The sequence below is a fragment of the Haliotis rufescens genome, unplaced genomic scaffold (genome assembly GCF_023055435.1).
Source record: "Haliotis rufescens isolate VD_foot unplaced genomic scaffold, xgHalRufe1.0.p SCAF_4, whole genome shotgun sequence".
In the NCBI taxonomy this organism is placed as follows: Eukaryota; Metazoa; Mollusca; class Gastropoda; order Lepetellida; family Haliotidae; genus Haliotis; species Haliotis rufescens.
This window is the reverse complement of record NW_025964112.1, coordinates 18901267-18916553: the sequence shown is the minus strand read 5'-3', so window position 1 is coordinate 18916553 and position 15287 is coordinate 18901267. Positions and strand designations below refer to the sequence as shown.

Sequence of the window (15287 nt, the reverse complement as noted above, 5' to 3'; positions counted from 1 at the left end):
AAAGAGGGAAATTAATTTCATTCAGACCGTATATCCCCGAGCAAGCCTACTTAACATATGTAATAGGCGCGTGACCTAATTCCAGTATTCGTAAGCATGTATCACAAGGTTGGAATACACGACAGACAATTAAATGCATAATTGTCAAAATACAAATAAGGACAAAACACACAAAAAGCCGCCTCACCTGTGGTGTGAGTGCGCTGGTTTGCAGGACCCCCAATCCTGTACCCACGGCGTGGGAACATTGGAGATGACCCAGATTGACCACCGTGCAAGGACTGATGACTGCAGAGTTTGGAATTGCGCTGGACACACCCCCTAGATGACCGCTTGTGCCGCGATCAGCGGCTCAAGACGGTGCACCCCCTCCACGTCTTCATCAGAAACCTTTCTGAGGTAATGATTGGCAAAAACCGAGTCAGAACGCCAGGAACAACCTCGTAATATTCTGTGAACAGAGATATTCGAGTGTAGGGCAAATGTTGCCGCTAGTACCCTGATCTAGCGCCCTGATCTCGTGCGGGTTTGTACTACCAGATTGATGACAGAACGAAGCCACAACGCAATCAAGTTGCGAGTTATGTCAACCGTGCAATTAGGGTTACACGATATGAACAGACAGCCACGCCCTTGTCTGCGTTCATTCGAAGCCTTAAGATAATACTTAAGGGCCCTAACAGGACACAGCGCTCTGTCCTCAGTATCAGCAGGATGTAAGATTTCTTTGAGGGATCTTACAGTGAATTCTCTCTCCGTTTGCCCGATTCTCTGATTCTTGGCGACGAAGGCCATGAGCAGGCCCAGGCGGACCGCTCCTTCGTCACCCCTATCCAATCGTACCTTGGCGACATCGAGTGCATGAATTTCGGATACACGTGCCGCTGTGGCAATGGAGAGGAGAAATGATGTTTTCCAAGTCACATGCCGGAACGAAGCACTATGCAAGGGTTCATATGGAGCTTCCGTAAGTGATTTCAACACTAGGGAAAGATCCCAGGCCGGTGCCCGAAGGCGGCCCTTCTTAAGATCGTGCTGTTTGAAACCGTTGATAATACCCCGTATCACCGGCTCTTTGGAGAGACTGGTACCCATAGCTCCCGTACCGTAGCAACGGACGAGACATAGTTGGCAATGGAACCCCCGGAGAGTTTCCAGGTGTCTCGCAAGTGAGACATGAAATGAGCAATATCCTGCACAGATATAGGTAGAATCACGATGCATACTAACGTATGCCCGAGACGCCCGACGAGAAAAACCTTTACTCCTCAGACGCTCGGTGACAACATCCACGCGTGCAGATTAAACTGCCCTGCGTTTGGATGAAGCTGACGGGTGTGAGGGTGGATCAAGAGATCCGGTCTCACAGGCAGTGGAAGTGGCGACTGCGTGACCTGTGTCAGCAAGTCGGGGTACCACAATCTGTTCGGCCACATGGGCTGTCGGCGGGTAAGCATAAGTGTCCAAGCCCGTCCAGTCGTGATCGATGGCCCTCGGGTCCGGGACTGGTGATACAAACAACGAGAGTTGATTGTTGAACCGTGTTGCGAACAGGTCGACCATCGGACGACCCAAACGTTCGCACAGCTACTGAAACACTACTGGGTTCAGCATCCACTCTGTGGGGCTCGGATCCTGAGGCCTCGATAAAGCGTCGGCCATCCGCACACCTGGGATGTGACAGGCGCATATCTGGCACGGGACACTGTCCACCAGAGCGTAAAACTCGAAAGTGAGATCGAGTAGCGAGTGACTGTGGGTTCCCCCCAGTTTGTTCACATAGGACACTACCGTCGTGTTGTCGGTCGCCAGCATGAGCCGGGCATTGACGAGACGATGCTTCCAGTGATTGACTGAGTTGATCACTGCCTTGAACTCGAGACAATTGATGTGAAGACCTAGTTCGTCTACGCACCACAGCCCCGAGCTCACCTCCCCCTCTAGATGGGCGCCCCAGTCCACTAGAGAGGCGTCTGTATACAGGTTCAACGTGGCCCAGTAGGGCCACATAGAGACTCCTGATAAGACATTGTAAGGGACCGTCCACCACTCCAGATGCGGTCGGATCCGATCCGGGAGGGCGATGGTCGCACTGTTCTCCTCCTTTGCTAACAACTGGATTAAAAAACGTTGCAGCGGGCTGACACAAGTAACCCTAACAGCTGTTCCCCAAAGTGAACAGTCTGTTGCACCGCTAAGACTTTGGCAATCATCGCCTGAATCTTGTGCCACGGGTCTGGGGGGACAAAGAGGCAATGGGTCACCGTGTTGAACCGACCTCCGATGAACTGCAAGTTCTGAGAGGGGGTTAACTCGCTCTTGGGGAGATTGACAATCCACCCCAATTGCTCCAAGAGCCGAAGTGCGAAATCCAGCTGCCGAGACAGCGTGTGCGTCATTCGATTTGCTACTAGCAAGTCGTCCAGGTATGCGAAGTACCGGACACCCCTCGGCGTTGTCCTTCTTGGGAACTAGAAATATCCTGAAGTAAAACCCCGGTGTTATTTCTGTTAGAGCTAACTCCCGAACTGCCCTCTTCTCCACCAACCTGCCGATGGCATCGGCGAAGATGGGAAGATCGGTTTCCGAATAGAAACCTGCCAACGGGGCAACGGTGAGCAGCGGATTCGCTTTGAGATCAAGCCGATAGCTGTACCGAATCGTGTTGACCACCCACGGGTCGTCGAACACTTGTTCCCAATTCTCCCAGTAAGTCTGGAGTCTGGCTCCCACTGGGGAAGGAGAGGGGGCCCTGACAGGCTGCGGCAGGCGCAACTGTCCAGGGCTGAGTGACACAGGTTTGCCTACGGGCCAACCGAAGTTGGCGATGTCGGCACACGAACCCCTCCAAAGAGAGTCACCTGGAGGGGCCCTTGCCGTCCTTAGACTTGGGCTTCCCCCAGTTCCCCTTCTTCCCGCAAAAGGGCTGCTCAGAGCCCTTACCGGAGCCCTCAGGGCGGGGCTTCTTCCCAGAGGAAGAAGAACCCGACCCCTTAGGCCTGCCGGCCGCAGCATCCTGAGTCGCGCTCCGCTTAGGAGCGGCACTCAGGCGTCTATGCAGGGACCCCACAAGATCCAGTGTGTGCCAAGAGGCCTCGGCAGACACAGCGGCCTGTTGTTCCTTCAGAACCCCAGGGATCTTGTTATTAAACAGGGTCCGAGCAGACCAAGGCTGCGAAAGGAGCACCTCCAGATTAGCAGCGTCCAACCCTGAGGCAACCAGATACGACTGGCGCCGGAGAAAATGGCACGTGCCGGAAATAAAGGCCGAAGCCCCGGCAACGTACTCCAGGGAAGCATTTAAACCAATCAGGCAGTTATATATGCGCTGGTCTCGGTCCATGGGAGAACCTTCGACCAGACTGGCCGCTGCAGCCAGGTATGTGTCTCCGTGAGACATTGCAAGCATGGAGTGTCGAGCGAGGGTGTCCAGCTGCTGCAAGGTACCTTGTGGTACCGTGGCAGCCGGTGGGGCACAGACACCCAAACGCTCAACATGGGCTTCCGCGGTAGGACCAGCCTCGGGAAAGGCAAGGTCATGCACCGGGAAGGACCCTTTTCTCCATGACGGTGGAGGTAACGGGAGATCCCGACCGGAGGCAGCCACGAAGGCTTTCTCCAGGGAAGGCTAAATCCCGCGCAGCAAGGATGATGCCGGGAAAGCCTTGTCGGACGACTCGTCGTACACCTCGGAGGAACCCACAGAGCCGTGGATTCCCCGCGGTATCGGCAGGGGCTTGGGCATGTCCTCGAAGAGGTCATAAACCATGGCCACGCGGTCCTTAACCGATAGCGGGAGCAGCGGAGGGAAGGACCAGTGACCACGGCAGTCGCCGGGGACGGAACAGCCAGCGGCCTATCCTGAGATAAGGCCGCCAGCTTGGAGTCCACAAGTTTAGATAGCAATGCGGCGACGGAATCCCCGGACAGCCCGAGGGCCACCAAGGGATCCGCCGCAGCCGAGGATGTGGTACCCACAAGGGGACCCCGACCGGACGAGCCGGCCACCACAGGGGTGGAGACGGACTGGACGTACAGTTGGTAGCGCTCAAACGCCGCAGGCCCCAGACCTTCACACTGGGTGCACCGGGTGTCCCCACAAGGAACCCTGCACCGCGGGCAATGATCGTGGGGATCCCGGGTCGATAAGAATTTGCGGCACACCCCGCAACTCCGAGGAGCAGGGGTAGAGGGGCTTGGAACCGGGGACATTTCCATGTCAGACAAACGAGCATTTTCACAAGAAAATAAACGAGCAATGTGAACATATAACATACACATATAACATATAGAGAAATAAGTGATGTTAACCCCCAAAACATACAAGAACAGGGGAAACGTAAAACACAACGTGCATACGCAAACCCCGCAAGTATAGAGAAAAAAGGGCGGGAAAAACTCTCCGTTTGGCGGGAAAATTATATCCAAGCGTAGCTACCGCAACACCCCATAAAAGCACAGTTTATTAGAGAATAAACTATAATAAATATCACCGAATATTTGAGGAACGCTTCAGCAGTCTTGGATACACGTCTTGCTAACGCAAGCGAAGGAGACAAGAGTGAAGGGTGTCACATGGCTGCTAGGTGGCTAATTGAGATCTCTGTGGTAGATTTCGCTATAGCAGCAGTTGTGGGAGACAACAGCCTCGGTATAACAGTGGTAACGTATTACTTAATGTAATTAAATATTGTACAACATTGATATAACTTATCATTGTGCATAGAAATATATGCACTGCCAAGTGAAACGATACACCTTTCTCACATATGTTATTGTGTCTCCAGAGATCTTAGCTTTATTTTGCTGGTGCATCATGTCATCACATATGAAAGTGACTCCAGTTCAGAGTTTATATTGTATCACAGTACACAAGCATACATACTTAAACTCCAGCTCAAAGACAGAGCCTCCACTGTCACTGCATACAGCCAATACAAAGCTGTCGGTGAACTGAAACAGGAACAATCACAAGCCATAATACATACCTCTCAACTACACTTATCATGGCAACTAATCACACTTACTCTTTGTGGTCTTCAATCTTATCAAGTACCCATTTCTTTGTGCATTACAGACTGTGCAACAAGTGTCATAACAAATCTAAACCCTTTCAATATGTAACTGATGTTATTCTGATAGTGAGTGAGTGAGTATGGTTTTACGCCGCTTTTAGCAACATTCCAGCAATATCACGGCAGGGGACACCAGAAATGGGCTTCACACATTGTACCCCATCTTCCCGAGGCAAGAGAGTTAACTGCCTTTAAAAGTCCAGTTTCCACCCTTGCCGAACCAGGTTGGATTTACTGGGCTCGATCGTAGTGCCACCAGTGGCTATTACCAGTTATGTCCCAGTTATAAGCCTCTCCTATGGCCCAATCAGATTCCACCTCTCGTATCACTTGTGTTTGCTTCACACAAAATGGTGGCGCCCAGTCAGGACGATCTGATCGATAATCAAGATCTATATTGTGATAAAACGGGTCTTACATCGCGAAATGCATCAAATCACGTGAGCATCTTGATTAATAACATGAAAAGATTTGGAAAATATCTGTTGACAACGAGTTGGCAGTGCACTTGCTTTGCAAATCCTGCAATCAACCGAAATCTGCACGACAATTTACGAACCGGATTTCGATTTTGTTGCGCGATTTTGATTGGACTATGCATAGACTCGTTAGTTCAGCCAAACTGTAACTCCATAATGCCAGCCTAGTTCGGCAAGGGTGGAAACTGAACTTTTATAGTCAGTTAACTCTCTTGCCTTGGGAAGATGATTGTACCCTTGTCGGGAATGGAACCCGGGTCTTCTGCGTGACGAGCGAACGCTTTAACCACTAGGCTACCCGACCGCCCCGTTACTGTGATAAGTTGACAGGGGTATATCGTTTACAATTATAGTACTATGTCTTCCAGAGTACATTTTGATGCAATCAGTTGATGTGATCTCTACCCAATAAAGCAGGTATTACAACATCCTGGTGGTAACGCATCTCTCCTTCCAACCTACGAACCTTCTACAATAAGTACATGGAATGTAGCATTCCTTATCATGAACTCCTCTCTATTCTGATTGTAGGTGGGCTAAAGACTGAAAGCTAAAACACTGTGTACCTCTACGTGAAGTACAGCTGTGCCCTGCGGATGAGCGTCTGTGATTGTACGCAGCAGTTTGCCAGTCGTCAGGTCCCACATGGTAATCTGTGCAGGATAAAGTAAGATAAAGTATCACCGTATGTAAGACATTGTTTTTTCAATCTATCTAAAACATGCAAAAATAATTTTGATAAACATGAACTGATCAATCCAATTTTCAATTTTGGTTTGTAATCCTCACTAATAAGACTCACAATTTCAGAATATCTTCATTTAATGATCTTGTGAATGTGCCCCCGGAGCTCAAGATGTATACCAATCACACAGATGACATTGCGTTTTTATACTAATAGCTGGCACTGAGTGTAAGTCATCAGTTCCTATGCAGTCAGAACTATGATGATGAATGATGTTTACTATTTTTATTATGGTTGGTATTATAGCTAAAATGGATAGAATTATCATTAAACCGCCGGGATGTTATCAGAAATGTGCGGGCCACTGTAACTTGATAATGCCCTTATATTGCTTGACGATAGGCCGTTATCACTCCCGTTGGTGGGTGACGTCATATTGATGTTCAATAGTGACTTCATCTGATTTATTTTATGACGTTTCCATATTTGTAAAAAAGGGTCTGTGACATTCGTTGTGTGTTGGTTGATTGCAGTAAATGTTTCAAAACCGATACAGTTATTTATCTTTATTTTTTAACAAATTCTATCCATTTTAACTATAGTAACAGTAACGCTATTTTTCAGGGGATTATCATTTGCAGAAGCCCTCGGTCTTTTCAACTGCCCTCCTTCATCAGGCAGTTAATGGAAGACCTTGGGCTAATCCCCTGAAAAATAGAGTTACTCTTATATCATTGTAATCTATACTTTTACCCAATATATTCAAGGAAGCTACTATCAATTCTTGTAAGAGTTTGTAAGCGACCTAACATGTGCACATCTGGTCGTGATAGTTGATTACCTATGAAAGTGAGACCACAATGAGATTAAACACAAGATCAAGCCACACTGTTCTGATTTCTGCTTACTGAAGATAAAGGTTTGCTATGATTAAATAGTTTTTCATGTTATCCAGCAAATGGCATCAGCATCAATGACATCACGTTTTGGGCCAGGGTTAATTAACAAGCTGCATACCTGTCCCTTTGCAAAGCCAGACAGCAGCCTCGTACAGTCCTTGTTGAAGCTGAGGGAGGACACAGCACCATACTGAGCCCCGACGGCTGTGCTTCCTAAACACCACTTGAGGACCTGCTTCGGATCTGAAGAAGTCACACATCCATTCCATTAACAAGATATACATCCATAGGCATCTAAAATGGCAAAGGGCATTTCAAACACTGTATGGGACCGGCGGATGCTTGTAACACATTGACAACAATTTACAACACAAAAGTACAAAATAGGTTTTTCCTTCACATCTCAAATTCACATAATTCACAGTCCAACAAAAAGTGACACAGCATTGTGATAATCATTAACTGGTTTCTGGTGGGAGGGAAGTTGTCTCTTCTCCCACTCATTGGCATAGTCTAGGTTTCAAAACTTCTTGCTCTTCTTCTTGGGTGGCAAGAATGATGATTTGTTGACAGGGGGGTTCAGCCCCTCCATTTCTCCAATTTGAATCCCCACCACTGGAGAATGCTTCCAACCAAATATGGTTGATGTCTATCTCTTAGTTCCAGAAAAGAAGTCGTTAAAAGCAATAACGCCAAATTACCCCTATTTCACCCCGCTCCTCAGCCCCTTGGTGTGTCAGCCCAAAATTTTAATCCCCACCACCCATGAATGCTTCCAGTCAAATTTCGTTAATTTCTAATAAGTGGTTCAGAAAAAGAAGTCGTTTGAAAAAATTGTTGACGTACGGACGATGTACAGACGACGGACGACAAAGTATGGCATAAGCATCGGACCAGGTGAGCTAAAATTGTTCACTAAGTACAGTGTATGTGAATATAGTTCACCAATTAGTTTTGTCGTCATATCTTGTGAGATATTCACCAACTACATGTAGTTGTGTCATATGTGAGATGCCCCCCTTGATCCCCTATCGTCTTACCAATCACCACACTCAGGTGAAGGTGAATTGGTACCTGGAACATAGGTGCTGGACATGTAGGAAGACCACCAGTAAACCACCAGGCAGACTGGGCGCCGACCCGAACATTGAATTTGTGCAGCACGTCAAACCTTAGGAACCTGTTTTAACCTCCAGGAAGCGGAATCCCCGCGGCGGCAGAAATTTTCATTTGTGGGATGATTTCATCTGTGATTATTTATCGTCTGTTTCGTTGTTTCCCTTTTTCAAATTCAATGTTGGTCAAGCATTTGTAGATAAGTATGTCTTAAAATATTAAAATCTGCAAAGTTGCTTTGTTGACTTCACCTGCCCTTTCAGAATAGTACTAGCTGCCTTCAGCAGGAGCAAACATGCCATTGAGAGTACATTTTTGTGTAATGTCTATAACTTACCAAACACCAGGACCAAACCATGGGATGTGCCAATAGCAATCAGAGAGGAGACAGTCTGAAAGAGAAGGGAAATAAATAATACTAAAAGAGTAACACATGTGTCTCATAACATGAAAGTAACAACTGAAATGCTACTATTGTACAGTGTCATTTCCTCATTACTTGGTTTATGGATCCCCTGAACCAAAATTGATCAAGTATAGTTATGATAATTGTCTTTTTTTTCCCAGTCAGTTAAATTAATTTTAGTACTGAAATCTACCGGGTAATCAAAGTAGGCCATTAAGAGACGTAACCCTTTGACTTACATTCATTTGTTTTCCACAGATCAACAATTCTTTGAAGAGATCACTTGTGTTTGTTTCGTTTGCTACCAACCACCAATATGAACATTTCTGATTAAATGCAATGTCTTTATACTTACCTGACTCTCATCTCCTGCCATTTTTGTTCAGCATGTAATTTCAGTCCAGTTATGGGTTGAGTTATTTGGAAATTTGATGGCATTTGTTTTTCAAATCGTTATGTTTTACCTTACCTGACGCTACACCTATAGCACTGTGTAGCATCAGGTAAGGCAAAACATGAACATTTCTGATTAAATGCAATGTCTTTATATTTACCTGACACTACAAAGTGCTATAGGTGTAGCGTCAGGTAAGGTAAAACATAACGATTTGAAAAACAAATGCCAACAAATTTCCAAATAACTCATAACTGGACTGAAATTACATGCTGAACAAAAATGGCAGCAGATGAGAGTCTGATTTTTTCTAGTCATTCATAATCCACACCAAAGAGCCATCTTAAACACCCAGTTCCCACCTCAGTGACATCCTTGATTATCCTGTGTACATTCTATCATGATAAATACCATTGCTGCCAGTTTTGTTTTGAGCCTGATTCAAATTGCACAATGCTGTAAAAAAACATCCAATCAAATTACCCTCATGAGCAGGAGAAATTATGTGCTATGTTAGAGACAGGAGTTATGATGGTGACATCACCTACACAGTGATGCTAGGGTGGAGAATGGGTCCAAGGTGTCATCAAAATACAACTGAGACATAATGCATTGGGTGAGCGATGATGTATCTTACGAGACTACACAGAAGAATAATTACATTCATATCCAGGTATTCTGGCCTAGTAACAGTACAGTATCAGTCACATATGTACACTTACTATAGCTGTTGGCATCCCTGCATCAACACGATCCTGGAAAGAGAACATGGAGGTGTCAACAAAGCGTACAATGTCAAGAACATTTCACGTAACAATGTAATGATCAGAATTAAAGGATACTCCAACATAGGGAATCTGGTCAAATTGCTGCATCATAACAATAGTAAATAACTGATATTACTGTGGCAGAAATTGGCGTTATAACTTACCGCAGCGGACAGGATTTGTGCTGATATATTCTTCAATTTGCTTGGCTTGAGAACAGAGCCATGAATGGGCTTGGAGATCTTTTTACCTCTGCAATAATTTATGGAAACATCATTAACATTATGAATTCTATATATTTAACACATTTACGTGCAATTTAGAAGTGTAGTACCAGTGAGTGTGAGTGAGTATGGTTTTACACTGCTTTTAGCAATATTCCAGCAACATCACAGCAGGGGACACCAGAAATAGGCTTTACATATTGTACCCATGTCGGGAATCGAACCCGGGTCTTCGGCGTGATGAGCGAACGCTTTAACCACTAGGCTACCCGACCACCCTAGAATTGTAGTACAAATGAAGACAAGACAGAATTATAGATTTCCACTTCTATTTTTTAGGCTTCTACCATTTTGTACATGGCACTGAAAGAATAAGAAAATATACTGGAATCCATTAGCTAGTCCTGTATTCTTTAGGAACTCTTTCATTTTACATGTTATTTCAATTTGTTATAAAGCATTAGTGTCATATATCATATTCTGACACATATTTTTTAAATCTTAATTGAACATGTTAAGTGTATTAAATAGATGAAGCTAACCATACATATCATTGCTTAGGAATGTTTTATTTTTTTTTATTTTTTTTGTAAAAAAACACTCCAGTTTTCACCATGTTCACCTTTTTCTTTTCTGCATTTTCCCCATCACTCATAACACTTCTAACAATGCCACAAGAACTCACCTGTCCCGCCGCTGACGAGGTCTGTCATTGAGGTAACTGTCCTGTGAACTGATAGAGGAAGTCTCCCCCGAGTCAGCCTTGAATAGCTGGACGGCACTGGGAGGGATCTCATCTTCATCCAAGATGGAGGATGTTTCATCTGGCTGTGATAGACATTATAAGACTGTTAACAGTTTTCAAGAGACCAAAATTACAAATGCATACAACCTTTTAGCAGGGTTGGTCATTTTCCTTTCTGATTTTTTTCAGATTTATCAAATTTTTCATAAGAAATCATGAAGCTATTACTTATGAAAACTTGTGGAGATGCCTAAGATATGGCAAGTAACAAATATGACATATTTGTGTACTAATAGCAACAAATAGCTACTGAACAATGTTCAATTTCTTTTTCATTCACTTGCGATTAATCATTTCACATATAATTCAAGGTCTGACATAATGTCAAAATCAAAACAAAACAACCTCAACCTCATTGAGAATGCTTTCCAATGTTGGTGTGTTTTCTACAGCGGGGAGATCCAACTCAGCATCATCCAGCTGCAAACAAGACAAACATGCATCTTTTACCATCTGATTACCATTGATAACAATTGCAGAGAAGTCAAGTTGAAACTGAAACAATATTTTCTCTTTAGACTGTAAATGAACAATAAGGCCAGCAGTATGTTACTTGCACTTGAGTCATATGTACATGGTCAGGCATGCCTGGCATGCTATTTCCATATCAGAACTCAATCTATATCATGTTTACATCATGTAGATGTTGGAAATAGCAAATGTTTGAGGTAACAGTTATTATGCAGAACACAACAAACTTTCATTTCAATGCTTAGTTGACACGTCAGGGCTCAAAAAATTTCTTAGACCCAACTGTTCCTGCAGAGCAAGCAGACATTATTTTGTACTCGTTCGTGTTTTCACTTGCCCTTTTATACACAGTTTTATGTTCTCAGTTGTTATTACACTTTTCTGAAATCAGCCTTTTAGTTGAGGTTTTATAAACAGACAGTACAAAATAATTCACAGCACTGCCATCTACATTCATCTCTGCCCATTCAAAGTCACTCAACCATGAACATTTCATTTTCATTTCTACAGTCATACTGTTTTCTTTAAAATATATTCATTTTTTGCCTGTTTGGTAACCAAATCCTGTGTTTTCTCGTGAACCCCACCATTCCCGATTAAAAACACCCACTACCCTTACAAACTCATTCACTTTTGTTTTGACATTTGAGAATCATTAACGAGTTGCATACAATAAAAATAATATATATCATTGCATCTCTTTAAAAAACAATTTTGGAAACTGCAGGGCAAATGCCCTTTTTGTTTAATTCTTCAACAGACAGTTGCCAAGTATGCCGTCTGTTTATGATATAAGTTACATGAGTTTCATTATTATTGCTATGAACTTGCAAGAAATGGAAACGTATATAAAGTTCAAATTATCCTGCATATTTTAGTGAAAACAATTAGAGATAAATTGATACAATTGAAATAAGTGTACTCGCGAGTGGATTTTTCGAGCCCTGCATGTACAAGATCATTAATTACCTGTTATCATTGCTATGATCATTGCTTATCATTTTTCATTTTATATCAATTCATGCTTTTTGTTTAACGAAAATGTCTAGTTATCTGCATGTACATGTAAATGTGTTATTGTGTAATTATGTGTTGATTTACATTCATAGCTAAATTTGAAATAAACAGTTTGTATTAAACATGTCAAATAGTATCATTTTTTCACCACAATTGTTTGTCAGGTTTTTGGATACACAACAGTGATTATTGATCATCATAAAAAAATCAGAAAATGGCTACCCACTAAGCCTGCTAAGTGTGCTTTTAATTAACATGCATAATAAGGAATTTAACAAACATGTTTCAGATGACAACATAGCAAAGTAAATAAATAAAATTCTATAAGGTAATCAGTTAAGGATTCCCAAATGTACTGTTGCAATAAGCCAATATAACACAATGTCTACAACTTGATCATCATGATCATATCTGTATGGGAGCATCCTCAAAACTCCTGGCTACATACATTGAGCAGTGACAAAGATTTAAGTTTCCATATTCGTATGATGAGAGGATGCCTCAATATTCTTCATTAATCTTGATATTTATGGAAATTATTAGCAATATGTTCATTAACAATAAATTAGCATTTGCTTTATTTGTTAATGTTGGGATTGAAAATAATTAACCTTCATAATCGATAACTATTTCATTATTCTCCAGGCAACAATAGGGTTAAACTTGTTGGGTTATTCACATTATGAGTGACTGGTGTAAAACTCCTTTATATAGCCTGCAACCTCGGGGTATCGCGGTACTTGTCATGTATGCTGAACGGAACAAAATGCACTCACTAACCTTTATGATTATTCGTGTTCTCTATATCAGATGTCATTTATTTGATCTAACAATGCATATTTTACTGATAAAAGTTCATTATTTACGTTAGTAGCTCCGAGTAAAAGCCGGGCCTCACGCTCAGTTTTACAAGGGAGAGACCTCCATCGTATCGCGGTACAGAGAAAAGTTGTGTATGGAGATCCGAATTGGACAAAAAGAGGACATAATTCTACCAACCACTTGGTATGATCATGCCAGACATCAGTGATTTGTCCAGACAAGTGCAAAGACAGCACAAGTAAAATTCTAAATGTGTTATCAGCAATAGGTATTCAATGTATATTTACCGAAAAAGTAAGAGAAAAATATTTTTATAAGTCAACATCAAAATAACAGAAATGATATTTTAAGATTGTTTAAAAAAAATTGGATGACAATAATTTGTCACAAAATGGAAAAATGTTAAAAGTCAACAATAAATATATAAAAACCACTCCTAGTATGCCCAAAAGTATGTGTTTATCTTTTGGTTACTAGTGAAGAACGTATTTCTAAGTTTGGCATTATGGCCCTTATGATCTCCCAATAAATTCTGGGCACAGAGCGGGAAAAAATGTTTGGACTACGTAACTTCCGTTACCTTATTAGACGCCATGAAAATGCAGATGATCTAGTTCGGGTCGATAGAGAAAGTTTACTTTGGGAACTACGGGTTATATCGTTGGCCATTGATAGATGGGGGTAAGGCAATATTACAAAAGATGCCAGAAATATGTATCAACGCATTAATAACTCCTAACTTACAGCAGACGGAACATTCCGAGGAAATTGAAATTGTTTACGAAGTGTGCACTTCCTGGTTACTGATTAGCATTAATAGACAGCTGCCAAGAGGCGTGTCCCGCGTGAACTATCGGAAATCACAAATGCCGCGATACTATGAATGCCTTGGTACCATGGGGTCCGAGTATACATGTACCATGTCATAAAAACGCTGCTATTTAGAAATTGAACTTGGTTTTTTAATTAAAAAAAACCTAAAAATTCCATAGACATTATATTAGAACTGTCAAAAAGCGAAATAATGTAACCTTATGAAAAAAAAACTTTAATGGAATTTGATTCCTGTACTGATTAGCCTAATAGACACTTATTTTATGGAAACCTGCCCCTCCCCTCTTCAAGTTCAGCGAGCACCTGCCAAAGAAAGGAGTTCGCTTTTCATCAAAGGCATACTCAGCCCTGCACTTAGATATGAACAGAATACATCATCGGTGGTTGTGCCATATATGCAATCCTTCATACTCACTTCATCAATGTCAAAATTTATAAGATTTGAGCTAACATCAGTTGCTGATCTTAATTCGTCTGCCATTTTTTAACATTTCCTCGGCCACTTCCTGTTTATGTGAGTTATGTCCCATGTCTCAACTGTTGCAAAAATATGAAATACGCATTTTGATTTATGTTATATAAAGCTAAGGTATTTGTCAAACAATTATTCTGTGAATACAATACATTTGTTTTGCTAAATAGATGTTATATGAATTTGTAGTTTTAAAGCTATAAAACAATATGAAATATTATATTTACCTTTTCCGCAAACATCAAATCTACAATTTGAATACCGGAAGTTGCCGTTACTCGGCAAACGACGCTTGTAAACATAGTTTCGAGAAAAGGACTGCCGAAGTTTCAGAGCTTGGAGTTCCTCATCATTAAGCAATAATCTATCCATTTCTTGGTATGTGTGCTTTCGCAATAGAAATATTCATGGATTAATTTTACATGTTCAACATTTCAATTCCACAGATCGTTGCTTTTGGTGGCAAACCATCTGCAAACACTGATCAGTGTGAATTTTTACTAGATTTCCAGATTCTGACGACAGTGAAACTGACAACATCTAACATATTTCGTTAATGCTATTTTCAGGTGTTACAGTCATGTCTGCTTCATCAAATTAAAAAAAGAACAGTCACAGTTTCCAAGTAAAACAATTGCTTACAAGCCGGCCGTAAAAATATTTTTTTTCATCTAAGACTCTATCACAATTTCGTGATTAAAAGTCATATTATTTATTATATTATGCACTGTAAATTCTCTTTATGTTGCTGAGAATAAAACAAAAATTAGGTGCCATAATCTGTGTTTGAACTGATAAAATTCAATGCAATGCTGAAGAAT

At 42.3% G+C, this 15287-nt stretch overlaps 2 protein-coding genes across 25 annotated transcripts in view; one reads left to right on the top strand and one right to left on the bottom strand.

Annotated features, from left to right (window-relative positions):
• Positions 1–14503, bottom strand: part of LOC124132198 (vacuolar protein sorting-associated protein 8 homolog) — a 50540-nt gene extending 36037 nt beyond the window's left edge. Inside the window, exons 1-9 of the mRNA XM_048382153.1 lie at positions 14410–14503; positions 11202–11270; positions 10731–10873; positions 9986–10073; positions 9777–9809; positions 8592–8646; positions 7257–7381; positions 6121–6207; positions 4886–4953 (exon numbers count right to left, since the gene is read on the bottom strand). Coding sequence (XP_048238110.1) covers positions 4886–4953; positions 6121–6207; positions 7257–7381; positions 8592–8646; positions 9777–9809; positions 9986–10073; positions 10731–10873; positions 11202–11270; positions 14410–14475 — 734 coding nt within the window. The 5' untranslated portion in view covers positions 14476–14503. The remainder of the gene's footprint in view (positions 1–4885; positions 4954–6120; positions 6208–7256; positions 7382–8591; positions 8647–9776; positions 9810–9985; positions 10074–10730; positions 10874–11201; positions 11271–14409) is intronic.
• A 216-nt stretch (positions 14504–14719) lies between these two features.
• Positions 14720–15287, top strand: part of LOC124132110 (thioredoxin domain-containing protein 3 homolog) — a 41739-nt gene continuing 41171 nt past the window's right edge. For 23 of the 24 annotated variants that reach the window (XM_046495762.2, XM_046495776.2, XM_046495767.2 and 20 more), the window contains exon 1: positions 14720–14844. The gene's annotated coding sequence lies outside the window, so the exon portion shown is untranslated. The remainder of the gene's footprint in view (positions 14845–15287) is intronic. The other variant, XM_046495756.2, reaches the window with a different exon arrangement.